The 27,371-nt window shown below is 49.0% G+C and overlaps 2 protein-coding genes across 4 annotated transcripts in view; one reads left to right on the forward strand and one right to left on the reverse strand.

Annotated features, from left to right (window-relative positions):
- The window catches only part of sik3 (SIK family kinase 3), a 39,405-nt gene extending 21,864 nt beyond the window's left edge, over positions 1-17,541 (reverse strand). Inside the window, exons 1-4 of one of the 2 annotated variants that reach the window (XM_061217755.1) lie at positions 17,225-17,541; positions 2,894-3,010; positions 1,140-1,203; positions 444-605 (exon numbers count right to left, since the gene is read on the reverse strand). In XM_061217755.1, the coding sequence (XP_061073739.1) occupies positions 444-605; positions 1,140-1,203; positions 2,894-3,010; positions 17,225-17,515 (634 nt within the window). In that variant the 5' untranslated portion in view covers positions 17,516-17,541. The remainder of the gene's footprint in view (positions 1-443; positions 606-1,139; positions 1,204-2,893; positions 3,011-17,224) is intronic. The other variant, XM_061217754.1, reaches the window with a different exon arrangement.
- Positions 17,542-20,571: 3,030 nt separating this feature from the next.
- pafah1b2 (platelet-activating factor acetylhydrolase 1b, catalytic subunit 2) lies at positions 20,572-26,523 on the forward strand. 2 transcript variants are annotated; one of them, XM_061217514.1, is made up of 7 exons: positions 20,572-20,997; positions 21,352-21,486; positions 21,623-21,708; positions 23,293-23,382; positions 23,950-24,066; positions 24,389-24,511; positions 26,198-26,523. In XM_061217514.1, the coding sequence occupies exons 3-7, from the start codon at positions 21,628-21,630 to the stop codon at positions 26,474-26,476; spliced, it is 690 nt and encodes a 229-aa protein (XP_061073498.1). In that variant the 5' UTR covers positions 20,572-20,997; positions 21,352-21,486; positions 21,623-21,627; the 3' UTR covers positions 26,477-26,523. The 2 variants fall into 2 exon arrangements, with proteins under 2 accessions (XP_061073498.1, XP_061073497.1); XM_061217513.1 differs by lacking the exon at positions 21,352-21,486 and having other exon boundaries at positions 20,576-20,997.
- Positions 26,524-27,371: the final 848 nt, after the last annotated feature.

The raw sequence follows: 27,371 nt of genomic DNA on the forward strand, positions 1-27,371 counted from the left end.
GGGGGAGAACAGGTTACTGAAGCCAAAATCTGACCCAGGGGGAGAACAGGTTACTGAAGCCAAAATCTGACCGGGGGGAGAACAGTGCATCTTCACGCATCTCAGGTTCACCACCCGTTCAATATAGATTTCATCATTTATTACCACTGTAGTCTTTCCCCATCGTTCCTCTAATGTGCAAGACTGTATTGTGTCTGTGTGTTATACATGTATGATTTGCAAATACCAATGCACTTTTGGAATGCACCAATGAAGCAATATCATGGAACTGAATTGAGATGGAGAGAGAAAGAGAGAAAGAGAGGAAGGGCAAAGGGGAATAGAGAGAGAGACAGAAACGGGGAGTACAGAGTAATTACTTGACCTAAACGACTCAATGTTGGAGATTACTGGTGTAGTCAGCACAGCAGACATTACGCCTCCGGGGCTGTAGGTGGCGCTACCTGCGATCTTGATGTTGAGGTTGTGGTCCAGGAGGAGGTTCTCGGCCTTCAGGTCTCGGTGCACGATGTTGCGGCAGTGGCAGAAGTGCACGGCCGCCACGATCTGCTTGAACTTCCGCCGAGCGTCCTTCTCTGCCATCCGCCCGTGGGCCACCAGGTGGTCTGGGGAGGGGAGAGAGGACGAGGGGGATGGTGGGACGGGGGACGGAGGGATGGTGGGACGGGGGGGACAGGGGAATGGTGGGACAGGGGGATGGTGGGACAGGGGGGACAGGGGGAAGGGGGGACAGGGGGGACAGGGGGGACAGGGGGACGGGGAGGACAGGGGGGACAGGGGGACAGGGGGATGGTGGGACAGGGGGATGGTGGGACAGGGGGGACAGGAGGAAGGGGGGACAGGGGGATGGTGGGATGGTGGGACAGGGGGGACAGTGGGGACAGAGGGATGGAAAAGAGGAGAGAAGAGAGAGGGGGAAGAGGAGCGGGAAGAGGGGGTGGGGGAGAGGACAGGGGGATGGAGGGATGGAAAAGAGGAGAAGAGAGAGGGGGAAGAGGTGCGGGAACAGGAGAGGGAGTAAGGATTCTGAACTAAACTGATTTGGTCAAACACCAAATCGAAGGTGTTATTGTTTTTGTGCCAACAGAAGATGCAAACAGATGTGTGTGTGTGTGTGTGTGAACATCCTGACCACTTACCGAATATCTCTCCACCGCTGGCATACTCAGTCACCAGATAGATCATCCTTTCTGTTTCCATCACCTATGAGAGATGGAGAGACACACATTTATTACGGTTATTATTATTTATATTATCTAATTACTATTTCAGTTATTATTATTATTAACGGCTGACACTATTATCACCACTTACAGTATTTTACCCGAATAAGTACTTTGAATTGTAATTATAAGTAGTATCAACTATTGTTAATGTATCTACTGATGTATTTCCTGCACACACACTCACAAACACACTCGCAAACACACACAGAACTTGAGCAGAGTCAAACCTGAGACTGGCTAGCTTCCACAATTGTTCATTGTCTGAGGATTTCACATCGTTAATGGCGCTAGCAAACATTAGCCCTACATCCGATTGAAGATGTATGGAAAGCATACGGAGAAGCGGGAGCCCAAACATGAGGTAATCCGCTAAAAGGCCGGCATCCGCACCGAAGCGCCCGTGGACAGGCACTGCACTGGTTAGGACTGCATCAGGGCAGTTTAAAAACAGACAAGGGCACAACAACGAGCCCTCCTGTTCTCCCTGTTGGTTTGACCCGACGAGCAGCCGCCCACACACCGCAGCAGCGAGCCTCCCTCAGCGCTCGGGAACGGATTAAACTCGACTCCGCACACAGCCGCTGAAACGCTGTCCGACCGACGCAGGTTTTATCCGTTTTTAAAAACGCACTTCAATGCGGCAAACGGTCCGTTTGAACAGCCGGGCGTTTCGGATTCGGGCATCCGTTTTCATGTAAAGTGTGCACAGTTACCGTTATAGCCTCCAACTGCGTGTGAGCGTGCAATGAACATGTTCAGTAGTTTCATCTATCATTTATGAGCGCGCTTCTTCGGGTAGAGACATATACTCAAACCCAATGCATTAACATGGCCTCTCATTAAAACGGCAACAGCGACAGCATTTAATTCGCAGGTTTCCAGTTTTGTAAACTCACGCAGGACGGCTGAAACCAACAAGAGGCACACAGGCGCTGGCTGGTTTGGTTTGTTTTGCATCGCTTGACATTTTCACCACTCCAGTGTGGAGATCTGCTCGTGACACGTAGAACAAGATACCAAAATGCCAGGAGCAGCATGATCCTGGTATGGACCACACACTGCGATAATTGTGGCTACTGTAAACAAACAGTCACAGGAGAACTTTGTTCCCGGAATCATGCCGGCCCTGCTCCCAACATATTTTTTTCCCTTCTGGACTGACAACCTTTCTGTAATTTGTACTAATAACAACAAGGCTTTTTTTGTGCATCGGCTAGACCAAAGTGCATCGCAGTGGTTGAACATGGAGGACTTCACATTGTGAGACAGAGCAGAAATAAGCATGGGGGAAGGGAGAGGGGATGTTGGATAACATTTGGAGGAGGATGAGACAAGGAGAGATGTCCCCCAAAGACAAAACAAATCAGGCAGGCCTGCTCCAAACACATGACGCCAACACCAAACAGGAATGGCAGCAGAACACCGTTCCAGGAGGGGCAAAGGGAAAAGAACCAAATGCTGGAAGGAAGGAAGGCGGAGGCAGATAGAGACACAGACAGAGACACAGACAGACAGAGAGAGAGACAAACAGATAGACAAACAGAGAGAGCCAGAGACTGACACAGACAGACAGAGACAGACAAACAGACAGAGACAGAGACAGACAGAGACAGACAGAGACAGACGGACGGACAGCACAGACAGAGGCGCAGACGGACAGCACAGACCTGGTAGAGGCGAATGATGTGCGGGTGCCTCAGCATCTTCATGATCTGCACCTCCCTGAAGATCTTCTTCAGGTTCTCGTCATCCAGCTGGGTCTTGTCCACTATCTTGATGGCCACCTGCAGCAGACAAAGAGTTCAGCACAAACCTCCTCTAAAGCCAATCGCATCGGTAACAGGAACACAATAACATTAAAGCCTACAAGCCCATTCAAACCATCTTAGCGTGTCCTATTCCCTGCAATCCAGGAAGTGTCAAGCCTGGTCTTGGACATCCCAAGCAAGTCTTTAATGAATCTTTTCAGTCATAGGGCGGCCTGTAGCGTAGTGGTTAAGGTAAATGACTGGGACACACAAGGTCAGTGGTTCTAATCCCGGTGTAGCCACAATAAGATCCGCACAGCCGTTGGGCCCTTGAGCAAGGCCCTTAACCCTGCATTGCTCCAGGGGAGGATTGTCTCCTGCTTAGTCTAATCAACTGTACGTCGCTCTGGATAAGAGCGTCTGCCAAATGCCAATAATGTAAATGTAATGTAATGTCATGACATTTTTATTGGAAGGGTCAGTTTTCTTTCACTATTCTTCCAGCAACGACGTTAGTCTGCATCACGAGTGTAATGGCGTGTCTACAGAGAAACGGTGAGAGAGGGAACAGCAAACGCAGTCACTGAGGCGGTGGGAAGTGTGGGGGACGCAGTCAGAGATGGTGGGAAGTGTGGGGGACACAGTCACTGAGACGGTGGGAAGTGTGGGGGACACAGTCACTGAGACGGTGGGAAGTGTGGGGGACACAGTCAGACGGTGGGAAGTGCGGGGGACGCAGTCACTGAGACGGTGGGAAGTGTGGGGGACACAGTCAGAGATGGTGGGAAGTGTGGGGGACACAGTCACTGATACGGTGGGAAGTGTGGGGGACACAGTCAGTGAGACGGTGGGAAGGGTGGGGGGCACAGTCACTGAGGCGGTGGGAAGTGTGGGGGACACAGTCAGAGATGGTGGGAAGTGTGGGGGACGCAGTCACTGAGACGGTGGGAAGTGTGGGGGACGCAGTCACTGAGACGGTGGGAAGTGTGGGGGACGCAGTCACTGAGACGGTGGGAAGTGTGGGGGACGCAGTCACTGAGACGGTGGGAAGTGTGGGGGACGCAGTCACTGAGACGGTGGGAAGTGTGGGGGACGCAGTCACTGAGACGGTGGGAAGTGTGGGGGACGCAGTCACTGAGACGGTGGGAAGTGTGGGGGACGCAGTCACTGAGACGGTGGGAAGTGTGGGGGACGCAGTCACTGAGACGGTGGGAAGTGTGGGGGACGCAGTCACTGAGACGGTGGGAAGTGTGGGGGACGCAGTCACTGAGACGGTGGGAAGTGTGGGGGACGCAGTCACTGAGACGGTGGGAAGTGTGGGGGACGCAGTCACTGAGACGGTGGGAAGTGTGGGGGACGCAGTCACTGAGACGGTGGGAAGTGTGGGGGACGCAGTCACTGAGACGGTGGGAAGTGTGGGGGACGCAGTCACTGAGACGGTGGGAAGTGTGGGGGACGCAGTCACTGAGACGGTGGGAAGTGTGGGGGACGCAGTCACTGAGACGGTGGGAAGTGTGGGGGACGCAGTCACTGAGACGGTGGGAAGTGTGGGGGACGCAGTCACTGAGACGGTGGGAAGTGTGGGGGACGCAGTCACTGAGACGGTGGGAAGTGTGGGGGACGCAGTCACTGAGACGGTGGGAAGTGTGGGGGACGCAGTCACTGAGACGGTGGGAAGTGTGGGGGACGCAGTCACTGAGACGGTGGGAAGTGTGGGGGACGCAGTCACTGAGACGGTGGGAAGTGTGGGGGACGCAGTCACTGAGACGGTGGGAAGTGTGGGGGACGCAGTCACTGAGACGGTGGGAAGTGTGGGGGACACAGTCAGAGATGGTGGGCTATGATTCAGAGGCAAAAAATCAGCATAATCAGTGAGGAACAGGAACGTGAAAATTTGGACTCAAAATGCCTGGCATCTACTAGGTAACCAATGAAAGGGACGACATGCAAGCCTAGTTCAGCCCAATGCCTGCAGAATAACCTGTGATTAGACTGATATATAGACAGACCAATAACAACTGTATTGGTTAAAATTATTGGCACTTATGATGACTGTATGTTTAGAACAAAACTTCACGTGTATTTTACTAGTTATGGATGTGATGCTTTAACTTGTGGAAGAACCTATGCACTTGTAAATCGCTTTGGATTAAAAGCGTCTGCCAAATGACAAAAATGTAAATGCAAATGCAAATTAACCAATTAAATCAGATACCCGATATATCTGTTTGAGGATAAAGTCGACCATTAAATGGATTTTAAAAAATCTTGTTAGAACTGATCTGGAATATGGAATGGCCAGTGCCTTGTAAATTGTAGGCAAATGCTTGGTGTCATCAGTCTTTTATGCCATCAGCGCTTTCTGGAGAACCTGTCCACCGCTCTGGGTAATTCATAATCCACTCTATATGCAGGTCAGAGGGGACTTTCTGACAATTCTCCTATACGGCCTGACTCACAAGGTGTTCCACATTATTTACCCCCCCCCCCTCCCCCCTCCCCCGCATGAATCATATGAATGTCACTTAAAGGAACACATGGGCGGATTTCTATCTGTTGGCCTGGTCTCACAAGATTCATTACCAAACCAAACCAAAAAAAAAAAAGAAGAAAAAATTCTACTGTAGTTAAGCCCAGGAGCAACCTCTACTTCAGAAGTCCAGATAAGAGAGGAAAAACTAAAAAAAGACCAGCCAAAGAGACAGAAGGGAAAGAGGGAGAGAAATATTTATACAGAGAGACAGCCCTCTTTAGGACAGAGCAGAAAAGACTACCACAAAAGGGATGGAAAAATAAAATGGGAAAAACTCAAAGAAAATAATTATTAGATAGGGGACATTTCATATTATCCTGGCAGCTAAAGCCATGACATAACTGCCTCAGATTTATGCAAAAAAAAAAAAAAAGCCAGATCATTCCGCCGTCAAAATAAAATAACTTGCCTCGGTCCCTGGGTTGACATTGCATTAGCCCCACCCAGATCCCATCATGTGGCCTATCATTAGTGACAGACAAGACACTCTTCCAATAAATGCCCAGGATTTTATGAGGAAATGATACTCCAACTGCCATCAGTTTTAGAGAGGCTAGCTCCACTGTAGGACTGCGTGGCCTATAGTGCCCAAAACACCATCACTATCTTAAGGCAACTGCATCCAAAGAGCTTGGAGGGAAAAAAAACCTTTCCCTTAAAGACGAGCTGAAATCTAAATTCTAAAATCTTCTTTCCTTCATCACCATACGAACACATCTTAAAGCATGTATTCCTAAGAGATTATAAAATTGTAATGCTTGTGTATTGTCACACCAAGGTTTTTTTTCCCCCATCCACTTCCTAGAGCGTTTTATGTCATCGTGTGCAGGTGGGCGTGTATGTCGACCGAAGGTCTGTCAATCTTCCCTTCCCCTCCAATCATTGTCCTTTTCACACAGTGGCGTGCATCCTCATTCCTGCAGATCCGTTTCACTGGCGCGCGCGTCATATGACGGACGCTAGGGCCACTCTTCCGTTTCAGTTCGTCTTTAAGGGACGCGGCTCCAAATTTAGATTTTTTTTTTAATTTTTAATTTTGCTTGTCTCTTTAAGGTGACTCGTCTCTCCCGAAACGTGGCGCAGCAGAATGACTACACCGCATAGTACTTATACCAAGTCATAAGGAGACGCGGAGAGGGGGTCTTTTTAAGACAAGCGACTGGTGTTTCAGAATCTATCACCGCTGCCCAAGTCAACAAATTCCAGACAGTCGGGCGACAAAATGCTTACTGTTTGAGTTGGGCAAGCCAGTCTGGGGCCAGGGACACAATGCTTACATTTGACTATGAGTGACAAACACAATGCGGCAAAGAGGAAATGGTGAATCAGTGCGTGTGCGTGTGTGTGTGTAAATGATAGCATATGTACACTTGTGTGCATGTGGGTATGCATTTTTGTGTTTTTATGCCTGTGTGCACGTACAGTGCAGTCCATAAGTATTTGGACAGTGGTACAATTTGTGTTCTGTTCTGAAACTTCTGTTTCTGTTCTGTACTCAAAGAGTCAAAGACCGAGTTCATTTTTGTAAGCCTCTTGTTTGGCCTACGTCTCTGACTGTTTTGACTTCTTTCTCCACATCATAATGGCTTCCTTGACTATCATTGGCACAACCCTGTTCCTCACATTGACAAATGGCAATAACAGACTCCAAAGGCAATCAATAGCCTAGATGTCTTATACCTCGCAGCTGAGAAGCCAACTGTCCAATTACTTCTTGTGCCCTGAAAATGGCGTCTAAGTATAAAAAGGATGCGTTTCCCACACAGATCACCTGACATAGATGTAAAGGTGACAGTCTGCACTGCAACATCACACTCCAGCTCAAGTGAACTGAAATTTTGCCACTGTCCAAATACTTACGGACTACACGGCACATGCGGGTGTGCGTGTGTATGTTTGGGTTTGAGCTTTTGTTATGGCAGTAAACATGTGTCTGTATGGATATGTGCGCATGTGTGTGTGTGTGTGTGTGTGTGTGTGTGCGCAACAAACTCATCCAGATGTTGTGCGGATAAGGAAAGTGGCGAGAGCAACGGGCGATTACATCACCACAGCTGGAAGGCCGCCAGCGCTAATAATAGCCCTCTCCGGGCCTAAAATAGCCCCCGGCTGAAACGGACACACAGACACACAAACACACAGCCCTACTGAGAGTTCACCGGCAGCCCGCCCCGGGGCAGGGAGGGTCTCGCGTGCGCCGGGCGCCCGGCCGAACCCGCGGCGCTGACGGAGCAGGGGCGCGCACAAACACGCAGGGGGGCAGGGGTCAGGGGTCAGGGGCCAGGGCCCATCCCGCCCAAAGTGACCAGGGAGACGGGAAAAAGCAGAAGGGGGAAAAAGCAGAAGGGGGAAACAGCGACGCAAAGGACCCATAAAGGACTGAGTGCTGACGTCCGTGATCTGCCCGTCCGGTCGTGTGAGGGTCCCATTCTCCCAGACTCAAACCCGCCGATGCCCGAGCTGTTGCCCGGTTTCTAGGAACAACCTATGCTTGCCCTGTAATCCCTCCAAAAGCATCATCCAGGATCCCATACACTATCATTGATTTATACTGCTGGGGGCTCACTGAAGCAATTCGGGTTAAGTACTTTAAGGGTCAATGGTTCAACCACAACCGCCCGCCCCGCCCCCCCCCCCCCCCCCCCCGGAGAACTGTACCTCCAATGACCGTACACACAGTACCCTGGACCCTCAACATCAGCATGTTAAAAAACAGGCCTTAAAGCAGGATAATGCAGGAATCCTCCAGTGCACCCTTACCCTGACTCACAGCGACGGTATGAATGAACAGCCAAGTAAAAGGCACAGAAAACAGCTGCTCTAGGTTTAGCCAACATCCCACCTTTACAACAAAACAACACACAAAAGCATCCAAAAATGTCTGCCTATTCAGCTCTCTCACCACACGGACACAACACAAGCCAGAACTGAAACCGTCAGACAAAAGTACAATGAAACCAACCCCGACTATAAAAAAATCCAAAAAAAAAAATCGACAGGAGATGGAAATCTTACACGTACACACCGCTGTTCAACCACACCATGATCCGTCACACTTTCAGAACATTGGGTGCTTCGCTATGCAAATCTTCTCAAAATAAGGAAACATGAATAAAATCAAGCTGGCATCTGCCCTATAAAAGCTTCTCCGCCAGGCGTGATCAAATGCCATTTCAAGGCTGGGATGTTTATGGAGTGAGGACTGCAACCGGATGAGAAAAATACATTCCTTTCCTTTCACTCCCCTCAATCCAAACCACCCAGAGAAGCTGTTAACGGCCCAGCCCTGGGCCTGAAGATCCAAGGTCCAGTGTGCCGAGTTACCCTTTGACCTGCAGCCAATTGACACCTGGAACAACAGGTAACTCAAGGCCTCACACCCAATCAAAGGCTCCCGTTAAGTTCATTAAGCCCTCGGCTCGGAGGAAGCCCAGACACCATCTCCACGCATCCACACAGCCAGACCCTTCCAGATCCCCGTCCAACTTCCGGTCACATGACAGGAAAAGAAAGCAGGTCAGCCAATCGGCGGAGCTCAAACGCCACGAAGGAGACCGCCCTCCTGGAGAAAGGTGTCATTACGCTACGTCCCCAGATCAGCAAGCCCGGTAAACAGTAATCAGAGCCGTTTAGGATTAAAGGCTTAGGGGTGTCACACAGTGCGTATTCGCTTCCCTCATATTCCTTGGGCAAGACCGCACCGCAAAGCTCACCCGACCCACGGCAGAGGGACAGAGCGATGAGTCGGCAGGCCGCCGATGACATGCAGCACTCCTCAGACCGCCCGGCCAAGGACGACAGATTCCCCGCAGGTCAGCTCCCACATTCCTCCAGCGCTCCGCTTCCTTATTCTGGGCTCCACTTGGCACCCAAAGTTTCCAGTGCCATGTCAATGGAATATTCAAGGAGTGGGGTGTCATGGGACGGAACATCCACCGCTGACATCATTGTCCTTGGCCACGCCTCTTCTGGAACGTTCATGAGATGCATTAGGCTGGAATGTTCCTGCTCCGCCGAGAGACAGAACTATCAGTGTGGAGCTGGAAATCTTTATTTGTCTACAGAACCTGTGGTAACTTAAGACCGGTTTCCTCACCAACCCGTGACCAGGACCTCGGTCTCCTGCTCTACGCCCACTGAATCAGGCATGCTAGCATTTGCACACACCTCCTTGAATACAGGGCGCTGCAGCTTGGTTATTACCAGTCATCCAGAGTTAGAAAATTATAATTAAAAACAAACACGCACACGTACATGCACACACATGCGCGCGCGCGCGCACACACACACAGGTACAGACATGGAAACACAGGCGCGCACACACACATACAAACACATGCGTGCGCAAACACACACACACACACGCAGGTACAGACATGGACACAAACAGGCACGCACACGCACACACACGCACACACACACACACACTCAGGCTTATACACACGCACACACACAGGTACAGACATGGACACATACAGGCGCATACACACACACACACACACGCACACACACAGGTACAGACATGGGCACATACAGGCGCACACACACACACACACACACACAGGTACAGACATGGACACATACAGGCGCATACACACACACACACACGCGCACACACAGGTACAGACATGGGCACATACAGGCGCACACACACACACACACACACACAGGTACAGACATGGACACATACAGGCGCGCATACACACACACACAGGTACAGACATGGACACATACAGGTGCGCACACACAGACACACACACACACACACTCAGGCTTATACACACGCACACACACACACACGCTTTCTAAAATGAATAAAGTATCTATCTATCTATCTCACACACACACACACACACACACACACACACACACACACACACACACACACACACACAGGTACAGATACAGGTACAGACATGGACAGGCGCACATAAGCACACACAAGCACACCTAAATACACATAATGCATTCTCTTAATCCCTTCCATCCTAAGTCTCAATGCCCCAGAATGCAGCAGGGCATTTCTCTCCCCTCACGATGGCTCACTTTTTTGACAGGGGAACTGAAGAGCGATTCACTCGCTGTTTGTTTGCTCTGTCCGAGGAGGCACGCAAGAAATACAAACACAAGATGGGGACCGCCACAGAAAGGGTCTGTGCAGCCAGCACACTCTCCAGGTTGTCCGCCTGCATCGTTAAGGCACTCGGAGGACTTTGATGGACAAAGTGTCCCCATAACAAACATGACTGACCGAATGACTTTTTCTGTCTTTCGGGGGAGATTTCAATCTGCCCGGGGAAGGTGAAAAGCCAGCAGGATGACGTGTGCTGGAAGGCCCCACAAGTCAAAAACAACACAGTCATAAGCACAAACAACAGCCAATGAGTCAGCACACGTGTGTGTGCGTGTGTGTGCGTGTGTGTGCGTACGAAGGTGTTAGGCATCAGTGAGCAGTGTGTGAGCAGCATGGGTGCACGTGTGCGTGTGTACATATGCACAGGTAAATACACACATAGTGTGAGTACATCGGAATAGGATGCCTTTATTGTCATTGCACAGCAGTACAACGAGTCTGCCAAGAAATATATAAACATTTACATATATAAACATATAAAAACACAAGTCACCCATATTACACATTACTGCACTGTAAGTGGGTGCGTGTGTGCATGCGTGTGTATGTGCGTACAACCAAGATGCTGAGTGTGCGCATAAAGTATTGTAGAGCACCGTCGGGAAACACTGTACATGCACGATGTGTGACATAATCGCATGCACACATGCGCGCACACACACGCTCACACACACGCTCACACACACGCTCACACACACGCTCACACACACGCTCACACACACAGACACACGCTCTCTCACACACATGCAGCTCCAGTCAGGAGGAGCTCCACGGCGAGGGCCGGCGGCGTTCGTGAGGAAACGCAGGGAGAAGCATTCACAGCGTTCGTGAGGAAAGGCAGGGAGAAGCGTTCACAGATGACTACGCTGAGAGCCGCGCTCCCTCGGTTGACGTCACAGGTCACGTCACGGCGGGAGACCACCGAGCCTCTTCCGGCGATTTCTCCCCTTCATCAGCCACTTCTGCGTCGCCGCGGCAACCGACAAGAGACCTGCAGTCGCCAGTGAGGTCGCCAGCAACTTATAGATGGGGGGTGAAGGGTGAGTGCCATGTCATGTTGCCACGGCAATGGCAAGGGCCGGTCCTCTTGGCCTTCAGCCGCAGCTGAGTTGACCGCAAATGACAGCGTGAATGTGTGTGTGTGCGTGTGCACGCGTGTGTGTGTGCGTGTGTCTATGCTTATCTAATACCTCTTCAGAAGTGTGTACGTTGTTTGCAGACTCTTATGAGGAAACAGGGACTGTATTCCCCTCTTGCCCCTGCTCCATTTGCATACTAACCCATTTAAACATGACAACAGCATCCTCACTGAATCATCCTCACCGTGCAAGTTTTTCAGCCCTTTCCAAAATTTGAACCGGTTTTCTGCGGTGGAGCCACAAGGCTTATTTTTTTTTTCGAGGCCGATCCCTGTGACACGCCGCCTCGGCGTTCATGTTACGCCGTCCGGGTGCCGTGACACGACTTCCTGTCCGCGTGTGCGAGGGCCAACGGCTTTCTCCACCGGCCAGGCGCAGAAATCAAAAACGTGTCAAACGCTCGCCGTGAAAAATGAGATTTAGCGGCACAGACGGCCGGTCGAGAGAGCCAGCACAACTCATATGATGCACAGGCTCAGAGCCGCACAGGGCCGAACCGTATGTCCCATATTTACCCTCATCAAAATACGAACATGCCAGATCAACGCATCGCAAAAGACTGCTTGAACCGCGACGGACAGAACAAAATTATGTTCTGTTAAACTGATCGGCTGTTCAGGTGCAATATGTTCAATGAAAGCATGTTGGAAATAATGCGTTCGTATTGCCGTCGAAACATTCAACAACATTATCGCACGTTTCCTCATACCGTGCAAACCTCTACCATGCACACACACAGCCAGGACATGGAGAAGTGAAAACATCACTTCAAAGCATCCCACCGAGCCAGAGACAGGATCTGTTACATCATCACAGACTCAGTTTGACAGCAAGCGAAAGCAATAATGATAATAAATAAATAAATAAATAAACGAATGAATAAAAAGGACAATGTCAGAATGCTGAGCAACAGGGCCGGGGGGGGCGCTGAGGAGGTGTGAACGAGACGCCCGCGGGGGGGGGAGCGAGAGAGAGAGAGAAGGGGAGAGGGAGAGAGGGAGAGGCAGAGGGAGGGAGAGAGAGAAAGAGTGAGAGGAAAAGGGAGAGAGTGAGAAAGGAAAAGGGGGAGAGAGAGCGGGAGAGGCAGAGAGCGACGGAGAGGGAAAGAGAGAGGGAGAGAGAGAGAGAGAGAGAGATCGTGACAGCCCCTCTCTCCAGCACAGGGCGGATGTAATGCTGCAGTGCACACACAATGAGAGGAGCTGCTAACTGTCCCCGACAGCTCTCCCTCGCTACCGCGGAGAGAGGGGGGGAGGGGGAGAGAGGAGAGGAGAGAGAGGAGAGGGAGGGGAGAGAGATGATGAGAGATAGATGGGGAGAGGGAAAGAAACAGAGCGAGATGGGCAAAGGGAGGGAGAGAGATGGGGAGAAGGAAGGAGAGAGAAAGGGGAGGAGTAGAGGATGAGGGAGAGAAATGGGGAAAGGGCATTTAAGGAGAGGGAAGGAAACATAAGGAGAGAGCGAGAGAAGGAGATTGAAGGAGAGGGGAGAGAAGGAGAGACTGAAGGACAGGACTGAGGGAGAGATAGAAGGGGAGACAGGGAGAGAGAGTACGACAGTGTGAATTTAAGGTGAAACAAGGTGGCGCGGGGATTCCCCCTCCTGTGTGGGCAGGCCCCAGCGTGCTGCCTGCCGTGCTCTCGCAGGGGTACCCCTTTGATCTCGGGGCGACAAGCGCCCAGGGACAACACGAGCAGGACGTCCCGGGGAATCGGCCCCGCCGACTCCTTCACGGCAACCAGCGTTACTTTCACGGCAACCAGCGTTACTTTCACGGTAACCCCCACGCTTATGCAGTAGGCCTCGACCTCGCGGGGCAATTCCCACCGCGTACTCCCACGTCCCGTTTCGCCCATGCCATGCCCGTCGGCCATCTTGGACATTCAACAGCAGTGAGCGTCTCATCACAAATATCGCAGCGCCGTTTCAAAAACAAGTCAAAACTTCATTGCGACTCTTTGGAAACCTAACAGAACCGAATCACAATACAGTGATTTTACTTTTTTAATTTTATTTGTATTTTTCAAATCAGCGCCCCAGTGAAAGGGGAAGTCTAGTGGATAGCATGCTGTTTTTGGATATTACACTCCACTCCACTGTGTTTGTGCGCATACACCCTCCAGAGGAGACGCAACGCCACCTTTGTTAGTGGAAGTACCTGAAATGCTAAGCGCTACATGCCGCAGGCCAGTGAGTTCAGAAATAAGCACTTTGGCCCATCCGCTCTCGTGGGAGGAGCTGATCGTTGTTGCCCGGCGATGAGAAAATGCAAGCGTGACAAAAGAGCGCCACAGCGTTTCTGAGTGTCTGTATTATATTGGCATGCAATTAATCATTTTTCTCCAGGCCATAAGAGGTTGGCCAGTTCACTTCCTGGAGGAATCGGTGCTGTAAAACAGTGAAGTAAAAAGTAAAAAATAGTTGCACAAGTTGGCAGAAGTGGACTTTGAATTTGCTGGTGGTTAAAATTTACAGCCAGTTTGGGATTGCGGGCATCGATCACGCAATGCTACCTCAATGGGGACCTTACTAGCAAATCAATGGGGGGGGGAGAGTCAGTTCTGCGCAGGCCAAGTTGTGCTGACGCTGAAGATTACATTTTGTGAAATAAAAATAATGAAGTGAATGATTTTTGGGCTCAACATGTAGAAATGATCAAAAACATGACTGTTATTCAAAGTGTAGAAATGATGAAAAACATAATTGGACAAAAGGAATCTAGGACCAGGTTTCCGGTTTATCCATTATGAGCTAAAAAGTCAGCCTGATCCTAGATCAGCCCACATTGCTCTGAGAAGCTCTGAGTACAGGTAGTCACCCCTGTAACGTGCATACCTGGGATTACAGAGGGCACATGGTGATAACTGCAAGGAGAGCAGTTAATAGGCGAATATTGCTTCAGAATTTATCAAAGAAATAAAAACTGACTGATACTCGTAAGACCTCTTCAAGAAAAGGCTAATTAAGGCTCAGCCCAGCCTGGAGATGTTAAGGAACAGGAAGTCAGCAGGAAATGCTAAGCAAAAACAGGCAGAGCTTAAACAGGCACCTAAATACACACACGGACACACAAGCCCACCCACGCATACGCTCACACACACACACACACACACACACACACACACACACACACACCCTGAGCACTTTCTCTTGAAGTCCCACTGCCTCTCAAACATTGAGATCTGGTGTAAGCCTGGGCCTGCCACCTCCTTATCTTTTCAAAGCAGAGTCCTGTGAACACTGGGACAGAGACAGTGAACCCCAGCCGTACAACCCATAAAGACCTACCAAATAAGGCAATGCTACGGGTGCTAGCGGTGGCATGATTTTTGGGCGAGTATATTGCCTTGGTAAACAGGAGGATGTATGCTTGAATCCGGATTCTAGAGTGTCCTTGAGAGAGACACAACATAAGTTGCATCATTGACTAATCAGTGGTAAAAACTGACAACATGTCAAATGCAAGTTATGTTAAGTCACTCTGGATAAGGGAGTCTGCTCAATGAATCAAGTGAATTAATTACACGAAAGTACTACAAGGCTAATAACCAGTCGTGGTGCACCAAAATTTCTAGCGCTCAGTCAATTCCTTCCATTCCATCACAATAATGGAACATTATGTCCTGCATTGACTTAGGCTTCCATTATAAGAGGTCTCCGATCACATAACATTGCGTCTTTTGTAAGGAATCCAAGCACGTAACCTTATCCTCCGCTCTGAGCAAGTGACGATCAGATCTTTCCAGTATTCACACCGTTCACTCAAGTGCTCACGAGTCCACCGCACAGCTGAGCATCCTCTCTGACACAGCTTGGTCGGGTTGAAGTGGGATGTACCATTATTCCGCACTTCGGGTGGTTCCGTTCCCTGCAAGCCTGCAACAACGCGTCCTCCACCCAATCTGTACACCAGTAACTGACCAAAAGAGACCCCCCGCCCCCAAAACTGTGCCAGCTCCCAAGATACAGACGAGAAAATGTTTTTTTTTTTTTTAAACCTGACCAGGTGATTTGACCTCAGACGCTCCACCACTAACATGACACTTGTCTTCCGTTTTGCTAAATTTTACGGTGCACTCGCCCCGATAATACGCATTTAATTTGACTGAAAGGTTCAACAGAACTGACACTGAAACTGAACATGTGTTCTGTCTGCGGGAAGCTGAAACTAAATGAGTCGTGTGTGCATGTGTGCAAGAGGGCGCGAGAGGGGGAGAGATTATGCTGGTATGGGAAAACGTCAGTGAAGGTTACATGACAGAAGCTATGCGGTTTACGTCATTTTGCATAATGGTCAGTGCAAGAGTCGGGGCAAACAAAGCCAAAATACAGACAGCACGACGTTAGCTAGCTATAAACTCTCCAATACCAGCGGAACATCTCTCAACAAAACGCCCACACTATGAAGAAAAACACTCGCCAGTCAGCTAACTGTTAGCTACATCAATGCGAACCGACGCACCAGCGCACAGTAACAATATTTCGTCCCCACAAAGCAGAAAACAGTAACCACTTAACACTCCCGCTTTATTCAACACAAGGGCACACACGCGCAGCAAAACAATCCCACATCAACAAACGACGGAAATGCTGACCTGGTAATTCACTCATATTGCCGTTCCAAACCCCAAAATTATTTTTGGAAGATCGACAGACACAATCGTTCTATTTCCGACATATATATTATCATCCGAAACAGACAAACGGGCAAGAGAACCCGACTACTGGTCGATTGTTAAAGATAACTGATTCGCTTAACGGAAACTTAACTGCTGTTGCTTCAAAAATGCTTGAATTACGTGCGGCTATTTCCGTAGATGTTGGGTAGCTAGCACTCTAGCTAGCAGGTCGACTCTCTCTGGACCAAGGGTTTTTCCCCAAATATGTGGCCATGGTCATCTATCTGCAATACTAACAATAACCAAATAGTTCACAACTAATTCAAGACCAAAACCTGCAACATTAAGCCTAATCACTGTCCGTCTTTGCTCGCCAGCTAGCTACCTTCTTGTATACCACGGTCTCATCTAACACCCGGTGCCCTTTTCTCTCTCCCTCGGTATCCGTTCACTTGTCATGTCAGCCGCCAGCCTGGTAAATTAGTACCTTGACCGTACCAGCCAAATCCTCTATCACGCCGAGGAGCCAGAAAATGTTTTGTTAGCTAACTGGCTAGCCTCCACTCGACATGTGGCTGTCAGTGTCTCGCTGCTCTGTTTACACCCCCACACTATGCCATACGGCCAAAGTGTTCTGGAAGTGCCCCTCTAACCAGCTCACAGGCCCGATCACCAGCCTGAGAACTGAGCCGCGATGGTAGCTAGGGAGCTAGCCTCTTCGAGCGAGCGACATCGCTGGTTGGCTAGCAATCTGTCCGTCAGGGTCGGCGGAATGATGACAGCCCACATTTGATCACCGCCATATCACCGAATCATAGATCTTACCTTGGCTTTTGTGATCATGTGTGTGGCTAGTTTTACAACAGCGAAGTTCCCCTTGCCAATGGTCCGTTCAATTTCGTAGTAGCCCACTCGAGCTGGGGGGGGCCTGCTGGCCGGGAGGTGGCTGGGACTGGTGATGCAGCCGGCAGCTGGGACAGTTCGGTTCGGGTGGTTGATCCCAGATGAAGGCTGTGCTCGGTTGTGTGCGCCCATGCCTGCGGGGGCTGGTCGGGTAGGGTGCGTAATCCCGGCCGCTGCGGATCCAGCTGCACCTCCGCTCGACACGGCCGCCATCTTCTTGCCTCTCTGCAGGAACAACAAGAAGCCTTGCCGGAGCGCGCACCGCGGGCACGCCCCCGCCCTGCGTCACCTCGCGCGGATTGCACCTCCGCAGCGCCCCCTCCAGGATGTAACCATGGCAACTACTAGCGTAACAATGACTTCATTGCTCTCTAACGCACGATGTGGTTGCCTTGGTAACAGAACTGCGCATCGCTCTACCAGGAGAGAGTAAAAGAACATTCTCCTGCCTTGACAACAGCAATTTCCCACCTTCCTCTCCCCTCGTAACCTTTCATCAGAGCCATGTCTTTCTTCTCACCTCCCTCCCTCTTATCTCGCGGGAACGCACCCTGCTGGCAGGAATTTGTGATTGTCGGGAGCGTGCCTGTTGAGAACACGCACAAAGCATCTTGCAGTTGAGTCAATTCGCGTGTTCTGGTTAAACGTACCGCAGAATGCATGAGCGGTCGACACCTGACCAGAGAGAGCAGTACCGTAGTAACAAAGTACCGGAACCTAAACACGGTACAATGGCAAAAATCTCAAAATATACAATATGCATGAAGGGAAAAGGCAATATAGCGGCGCTCCCCTCATCACAATTTGTTTCATTTGAAAAGCATTCATAGATGTCTTGCTACCTTATTTACAAAACTGAAATCAATCAACTGAAGTTCACAACCAGAGAAAGGGCATTGATTCCAGCCTATATGTAATTTGCATTAATTTGCACAGCATCGGTTGATGTATATGCACAATGCTCTATAATCTGTAGATAGCAATTAGCAATGTGAAAGATAGCAATGTGAAATTAAAAAGTTGAGTTTGGGGGTATTGGAATACGGGGACATCGTGAGCTGCCAGGCCACCATTGTAAATAAGATTCCAATCTTATTTGACCTGTCTGGTTAAATAAAGGTTACATAAATGTAAATGTATAAATGTAAAACGGAACTGTGTTTGCACCCAAGGCGGTCTTGTGAAATAGCTGCCCAATGAGATAGCTGCTCATACCATTTGAGACCCACCACCATGTTTAACAGCTGGCAAGAGACATTGTAGGTTGAAGGCTTATTTTCCCATAGCCGTGGATACAGTTGATTTCCAAATGGCTAACCTGCCATAAATAACAGCCTTATGTGTATCTCACAATGTGAAGTTTTTGTTAAGACTCGATCAAACTGAGGCGTTGTTTAAATTCTGTGGATTTTTTTCATAGTTATGGGGATTTCAAACAACTCATTGGCCCTGTCAGGGAACTTTGATTGTGATTACTGTTCCTCTTTGCCTATGTAGTTTGTTTCTGTTTGGCATATGTCATCACCATTTCTGACACTTCTCCTGCTGTCATGTTAAAAACAAAATTGCAGTTGTTGTGACTGATGCACCTGTAATTCAGGGACCAACTAAGTGGCTTCTTTGGAACTCTATTAGTTTCCTCTTGTTGCTTTAGAAACTGACATATCAAAGTGCTGATTGTCAGACCTCTTTTATATTTCACACATACAGTACTGCTAATCAGCATTCAACTTAATGTGACTCAACTGTGTAGCTGCCTATGTAAATTAGATGTAATTATTTAAAAGTTACAGTCCCTTTTATTTGTTGCTTCTATTAATTTGTCCTACTCGCATAGGAGGCTTAACAATAAATGTCCTTTTTATTATAATATGTTGCTGTGACAAACAAATGAGTCACTCTATATTATTAAAAACACATATATTCTATCATTCTTTGTCATCAGCCAACATTGGGACCTGTTTGGCATATTAATGTAGTAGTTTGAAAGAAGTAAGAAATGTTTTGGGGAGGTGAAAATTGGGTGAAATATGCCTATAGTATATGAATACGCAGTGGTAATGTTTCATGATCAATGTAAAGCTGTTTTCATGCTGAATGACAATTAAATATTTGAGAATCGCATCATTGGAGAGTAATAATTGACAACCTTTTCATATCACACAAGCATACAATAGTAATCTTTAAATAAGATGGTAGTGTGTGTCTATTATCTGTGATGATATGGTCATCTACATGAGAGAAAGATTAGGGTTCCTGGTGTATATTTTTTTTATTGAGCACTTGTTATGCACAAACCATCAAGGCACATATTACATATCAATATTGCATACATACACTCACCAAGCACTTTATTAGGAACATTTTTACATTATTACACCGACTTATTCATGCATTATGGGCAGCAGTGCAATGTGTGGCAGCAATGCAATGCATACAATCATGTAGATGTGGATCAGGAGCTTAAGTTAATGTTCACATCAACCATCAGAATGGGGAAAAATGTGATCTAAGTGACTTTGACCGTGGAATGATTGTTGGTGGCAGATAGAATGATTTGAGTATCTCAGAAACTGCTGATCTCCTGGGATTTCCACACACACTAGTCTCTAGAGTTTGCAAAGAATGCTGCAAAGAATAAAACAAAATCCATTGAGCAGCAGTTCTGCAGACAGAAATGCCTTGTTAATGAGAGAGGTCAGAGGAGAATGGCCAGATTGGTCAAAGTTGACAGGCAGGTGACAGTAACGCAAATAACCACACATTACAACAGTGCTATGCAGAAGAGCATTTCTAAACACACAACACATTATAACTCTAAGCGGACAGGCTACAGCAGTAGAAATCTAAAAAAGAAGTCTAATAAATACCTCACTGAGTGTAAATATTAACATACAAGTTGAGCAATCAAAATAATCAACAAAATAAAAATAAAACGAGACAAATAATATAAGTCACATTAAGAGAGAAAAAAAAAGATAGGGCTATACTAAACTAACCCACAGAAAGTAGTCTTAGTCCTTTTTTCCTTTACCAACTTCCAGGGACTTAGGAAAGAGATTTAACTAATTCTTCCAAGACTCTAATTTAGGTTTCCTTTTATAGTATGTACACATGTATAAATGATTTACAACAAATCCCATGTTCTTATCCACCATAAATACACCAATTTTGGACGCCTGGTGTATCAAGGCAGCATCCGTTTTAAAATGTTGGCAGTGAACAGTGAACAACAAACAGCGGATGTAGATCTCCCTCCTGACGTGAATCTGGGAGGTGGGACATCCTGGAATGATGGACGTGTTGAAGCGGAAGTGGCCGGAGTGAGATTGTCGCGCAAAGAGAGCGGGAGGCGGGGAGGGTCCCACCGACTGTACATCAGCGATCTCAAAATCCCCAGACTAGATACAAAAATAAACAGCGGTTATATTTATGATAATTTAAACTTGAATAGCCGTGTGCGATACATAAACGTCTGTGTTTAGAATTACTAATCCACAGGGTGGAGCAGAACAAAAAAAGCTGTTGTTCGCACGAGGGCAGCGGTAGCTAGCTAGCTATCTTGCAATCGCACCTCCGCTGAAAAGCATCCTCACCACCGCCGAATAGCTTGACGCCGATTTCCAGGCAGAATCTGTGGAATAGCTTGTTGCTGCAGCTGCATACATCGAGGCTTGTTTACCATCGACCGCCAGGTACTCGGGAAATTGGGTTGCTGCGGGGTGCTGGGTGGGTAGATAGCTTGCTAGCTAATTACACTCTCCCCAAGCGGCTGTGTCTGTGCAGGGCGGGGGACCTGACTGCAGAGGTGCCCGACTGCAGTGATTTCTGCGTTTGGTGGTTGGGGCGGGGGTTCTCGTTTTGTTTTTTTGATTCGTGATATCCTATAAAACCCGTTGCGACCTTGCACGTCCATCTCCAAGTTAGCGTTCTAACCTTCGTTACTGGCCAACCGCAGTCGCTTTGTAACAAAACCAGAATACCCTATCTTGCGACGCTGACATACGTGGTAGGTGCGAGTCATACAGTATTTCTCCGTGTGTTCTCAGTGACCAGACGTGCCTACCCGGGTGGCGCCAACTAACATCGTTAGCAGCCCAAAGGCAACCAAAGCACCTGCCCTGCGTCCTGATCCCTTTTTAAAACGTGAAGTGTCCCTCCTTCCCCCCGATCATTTGACTACGGTAGCTACATACCGATGTGCAGAATGCGACGTCATCCTCCAAATGGCATCACCATGTTTTGATCACATGCTTGTGTTTATGTACGGCGCGTACTTATATTTCCATGTTTGTCTGTTTGTATCTGTGCATCCCCCAGTCAGAATGAGCGGTGACGAGGTTAACCCAGCAGCAGTGCCTGTCCCTGTTCAGGACGTGCAGGGGGACGGGCGGTGGATGTCGCAGGTAAGACGGAGCACCTTACCAAGCTGTACCGCTCAGCGTTGAGAGGATGTGCGAACCAAACCCTAGCCAGCCATACAAACGCGTTATAACCCCCCCGTTGGCATGGCAACCACTGGAAGGTTCAGCAACCTGGTTATCCAAGTGTGACTCCAGACCATCTCAAGAAGCACAGATTATTTAGGCGAGCCAGATGCTCTTCTCCTACCTCCATCCTCTGCTTCGTACCAGTGAGGCTACTCAATTATCTCTTTAGTTTCTGCCCTTGCATTACCATAGAGTGCATCCATCAAAAACAATGATTGAATCCTGTTTCCTTTGCTTTCATTGTGAAAGTATTGTACTTGGGTCACCCCTGATATAATTTTTAGAAGGTGGACCCATTTGGAATGTTTTGGCTTCAGATACAGCAGAGCTGTTTCTCTCTTAGTCCGGCCTTTCAATGTGAAGAACACGGTGCTGGGAATCTAGTGAGCCGTAAGAATCTGATCGCCGTTTGGGAAATGCTTCTGTAGCACGGCCACATGCCACGTGTAATGTGAACGCTAACCATGTTAAGGTTTGAAACTGTAACAAGCAGCTAATGGTCCTCACTGTGAAGCGCTGCTGGCCTGTAAATGGGGTTCCCACAGCTCAGAACGGCCTTGCGGTGCAGCGGGGTTCAGACCGTTCCTCGTTAGCACCCCATTAGGTAATTAGGCTTTTCTTTGTCGCCGGTGGGGGTGGGGTGCTCCAGAGGACGGCGGTGTTTGAAGCAGCCGTAGGAACGGCGGTAACCGGGTAGAGTTGATTAGGGCCAATGCAAGAATGCGGCCTCTGTCTCTGGCAGAGAATTGCAGCGACTGGTTAAGCTTGTTTTTTTTATTTTTTATTTTTTTATTTAATTTTATTTTTTTTGCCCTAATTGGTTCCCGAGTGCTTCTGCCGTACGTTCCATTGCAGTTTGGTCATTACCTTTACGTTTTTAGTTGCATTCACTCTTAGTGCATTCAAGTTTTTGCTGCTGACTGCCTCGCTGTCTTTCAGTGAGCTTGGGTGTCTGATATGGCGGATTTTCGGGCTGTCTGAAACTGGCTCAGCCCCCATAGGACTCTGGGTAATATGCAGCATGGTAGTATCATTACTGAATGACCAGCTGTTACACAGCCTTTTACTGTGCTGTAGAAAGACTAACTGTCACACGATTCAAACTTTTGTTTTGGATTATAAGTAAATGTGTTTGTTTTTGTTGTTTTCTGACTGTGATATTTGAATTCTGTACCTTGCATCAGGAACTTTTTGGATTGTGTATGTTAATTATTTTATAAACGAGTGCAGGTCACCCATGTATGTTCTAATGTAAAAGATGGAGAGTGTGTTTGTATCTATAAGGTCATATAAGTTATTCTGACCTGTGTCTGTGTTTGTGCTGGTGTGTTTGTGGATGTTTGTGTCACTCTGACCTGTGTCTGTGTCTGTGTCTGTGTATATATGGATATAAGGATGTGTGCATCGCTGTGATCTGTCTGTTTTTGTGTGTAAGAACCTGTGTGTGTGTGTCAGGACCTATGTATCACTCTGACCTGTGTGTGTTTGTGTTTTATCCAGCACACACGGTTTGTGCAGGAGTGCAAGGATGCTGAACCGGAGGTCCTGTTTGTGGGAGACTCCATGGTGCAGCTCATGCAGCAATATGAGGTGAGTGTGCGCGTGTGTGTGTGTGTGTGTGTGTGTGTGTGCACGTGTGTATGTTTCAAATCAGAAACGGTGTCACACAGTTTCAAATCAGAACCTGGTGTAACATCATCCGTAATGCCTGCCTGCCTGGTGTAACATTATCAGTAATGCCTGCCTGCCTGGTGTAACATCATGAGTAATGCCTGCCTGCCTGGTGTAACATCATCAGTAATGCCTGCCTGCCTGGTGTAACATCATCAGTAATGCCTGCCTGCCTGGTGGAACATCATCAGTAATGCCTGCCTGCCTGGTGTAACATCATCAGTAATGCCTGCCTTCCTGGTGTAACATCATCAGTAATGCCTGCCTTCCTGGTGTAACATCATCAGTAATGCCTGCCTTCCTGGTGTAACATCATCAGTAATGCCTGCCTGTCTGGTGTAACATCATCAGTAATGCCTGCCTTCCTGGTGTAACATCATCAGTAATGCCTGCCTGTCTGGTGTGACATCGTCTGGACCTGGTGTAACATCCCCCATAATGCCTGCCTGGACTTGGTGTAACATCCTCCGCCTGTCTTTGTCTCAGGTGTGGCGGGAGCTCTTCTCCCCACTCCACGCCATAAACTTCGGCATCGCGGGAGACACCACCTGCAACGTGCTGTGGAGACTGCAGAACGGGGAGCTGCAGAACATCCGGCCCAAGGTGAGGGGAACCTGGGGGAGCGTGGAGGTGTGGGCGGGGGAGATGAGAGATGGGAGAAGGGAGGGGAATTGGGGAAGCTGGAGGAGGGTGGGGCAAGAAACTATGGAGGAAGGTGGGAGGGGCCAGCCAGGGATTGAGGAAAGGTAGAAAAAGGTGGAAGGAAGTGTGGAAGGTGTGGAAGAAGAGGAGAGTGTGTTAGTTGAGGGAGAAAGGAAGAAAATGGGAGAGAAGTCTGGGTGAAGGCTGTTGAGATGAGAGAAGGATGTCTGTATGTGGTTTGGGCTGTGCCCACAGCGTGTCCCTCCGTATCTCCCTTCCCCAGGTGGTGGTGGTGTGGGTAGGAACCAATAATCACGAGCACACAGCGGAGCAGGTTGCAGGGGGAATCCTGGCCATTGCACAGCACCTCATCTCCTGCCTCCCGCAGGCCAAGGTTGTGGTGCTGGTGAGTTCTGTTCCGTTCCCGTTAAAATCTCTCCACCCCACCGTCTCTGCCCCAGTACCCGTGTGGTGTTTCAGGCCTGTCCTCAGATCACTGCACTGGAGAAGTGCCAGCACGTCTTCGGCTAAGGCCTTGAGTTGGGCTTCGGGCCCAGCGAGGACAGCGAATGTCCGAGAGAATGCCAGTATTTACTTGTGTCCATGTTTGTAAGTCTTTTATCGTGGTGGGTCTGCTTTTTTTATTTTTTTATCTGTGTGGTGGTTTATATCCAAAGTTCACTAGGGCTATAATGAATGTCTGTTTCAGACAGGTGACCCCCACTCTCTTTCTGCCCTCCGCCACTGTTTAGCTGTAGAGTGTAGGGGTGAGGGAAAAAAAATAAAAATAAAAAAAAAACATCCCAAAAACAGCTGACCGTTCATTCCAAAAATAGATGACTGTTCATACCAAAAATCGAAACCGGCAAACCGCGGTTCATTTACTTGCGCATGATTTTATTTTTACTAAGTTTAAAACCAACAGTTTCCTTATAGAATATTAAAAAGACCCGCCCCCCCGGTACATAAAATACCGTGAACTCTGTATGGCGACACAAATCATTTGATAAACTCCTGTACAATTCAGTGTACCGTTCCATACCTGGTAGAGAGAAAGCCTTTTGATTGGTTTGTTTGACTCTGCGATTGACAACACCTGCTGGCGCCTCCCACTCCATAGCTCATAAACCCTCTACTCGTAAACCCTGGATAATAACCTCCTCTGACATAAGGTGTGAATAAATGGAACGTTTTGTTCCAGTAGTGTTTTCGCGAGTTGAAGCGGCTGCCAGGGTGATTAGCGCAGAGTGGCAGTGTGTGCTGTTCAAAATGTCCAAAATCCTGTTCCAGTCAAAGGGGGTTTTATTCTCACCCAGAGCTCGCACAGTCAGTGTCCTCAAACTGTTGCCGTGGAAACAAGCTTGCATCCTTGCAAAGATGCTGTTTCCTATTGTGGAGTGTGTGGGGGGTGGGGGGGGGGGTCACCCAGAAAGCTGAATACTGGAGCTAGGGTAGACATTTGGCACCACCAGTACAATAATAATACTGGAGATATTAGTTTCATTTGATGTAGGATCTGGCTTGAAGGTTATTATTGCTATGCACGGGTCAGGCGTTCCATATGCTGGTGGCATTAGCATTTGTGTGTGACTCATTAAACTGCAGCCTGCCTACTTCAGCAGCTTCGCTTAGGTTTGCAGTTCTTCAACATACACTCACCAAGCACTTTATTAGGTATCTATTAGACTTGATCTTCTTCTGCTGTAGCCTATCCACTTAGAGGTTTGACACGTTGTGTGTTCATAGATGCTCTTTTGCATACCACTGTTGTAATGTGTGGTTATTTGCGTTACTGTCAGTTTTGACCAGTCTGGCCATTGACCTCTCATCAACAAGGCCAACACACAATAAAATGTTTTCAATGATGTACATTTTTTTAAAGCCTGCACCAACCCAGCTCCTGTAAGGGAACATGGAGAAACATAAAAGAACATAAACCAAAAATAGCATAAGTTATTGTTATTTCTTTTCATATTTTCATCTGATTTCCCAGTGTGAATATAAAACTGTCCTACATCTTTGGACTTGCTCCATGGCTGTCAATCTTAAGCGCATCACGCAGTCCTGACGATGTGATTGGTTCCCCCCCCAGGGCCTCCTCCCCCGCGGCGAGCGGCCCAACCCCCTGCGGGCGAAGAACACCACGGTGAACGGGCTGCTGCGCTCCTGGCTGCCCCGCCTGGGCTCCACGCAGTTCCTGGACGTCAGCGCGGGCTTCGTGCACTCGGACGGCACCATCTCCACCGGCGTCATGTTCGACTTCCTGCACCTGACCGCCAGCGGGTACCGCAGCGTGGCCAAGCCCCTCAGCGACCTGCTGCTGCAGCTGCTGGACGAGACGCCTGAGGAGAGGAGGGCCTCACTGGTGTGAGGGGGAGAGGGGAGAGAGAGAGAGAGAGAGGGGAGAGAGAGAGAGAGAGAGAGGGGGGGAGAGAGAGAGAGAGAGAGAGAGAGAGAGAGAGAGAGAGAGGGGGGGGAGAGAGGAGAGAAGGGAGAGGAGAGAGGGGAAGGGAGAGGAGAGAGGGGAAGGGAGAGGAGAGAGGGGAGGGGAGAGAGGGGAGGGGAGGAGAGAGGGGAGGGGAGGAGAGAGGGGAGAGGAGAAGGGAGGGGAGAGGAGAGAGGGGAGGGGAGGAGAGAGGGGAGAGGAGAAGGGAGAGGGGAGGAGAGAGGGGAGAGGAGAAGGGAGGAGAGGAGAAGGGAGGGGAGAGGAGAGGGGAGAAGGGAGGGGGGAGGAGAGGGGAGAGAGAGGGGAGGGGAGAGGGAGAGGGAGGAAGAGAGTGAGGGGGAGAGGTGGGGAGAGGGAGGGAGAGGGGGTAGATGGAAGAGATGTGAGGGAGGGAGGGAGGGAGGGGGGGTGGGTGGTATCGAGGGGAAGGGGATAAGAGAGGGAGAGGAAAAGGAGGTAGAATGAGAAGTGACAAAGTCACACACACTGAGAGGGTCTTCGCACACCGGCTTAAAGAGCGATATTAGCATACTAGCATTTTCGCACAGCAGAAGGCAGAGACACTAGTACATATGTGAAATAAAGGACACAAAACAGACACACTAAAATATCAACACACACACGAAACTGCAGCGAGACAAGGAGGCACCGAAAATGTTCCCACAGGTGGGGGAAGACCCCGATACCAAGACCAGCGCCCCCTACTGGAAGACCAGACTTGAGCGGTCTCCGTGGTGACCCGGTGGCCAGTGCCTTTGGAGGCGTGCCAAGCTTTCCTTAGGCTGTTCCACGGCTCTGTCTTAAACCAAACGGGAGGGCA

Source organism: Conger conger, chromosome 13, assembly GCF_963514075.1.
Source record: "Conger conger chromosome 13, fConCon1.1, whole genome shotgun sequence".
Classification (NCBI taxonomy): Eukaryota; Metazoa; Chordata; class Actinopteri; order Anguilliformes; family Congridae; genus Conger; species Conger conger.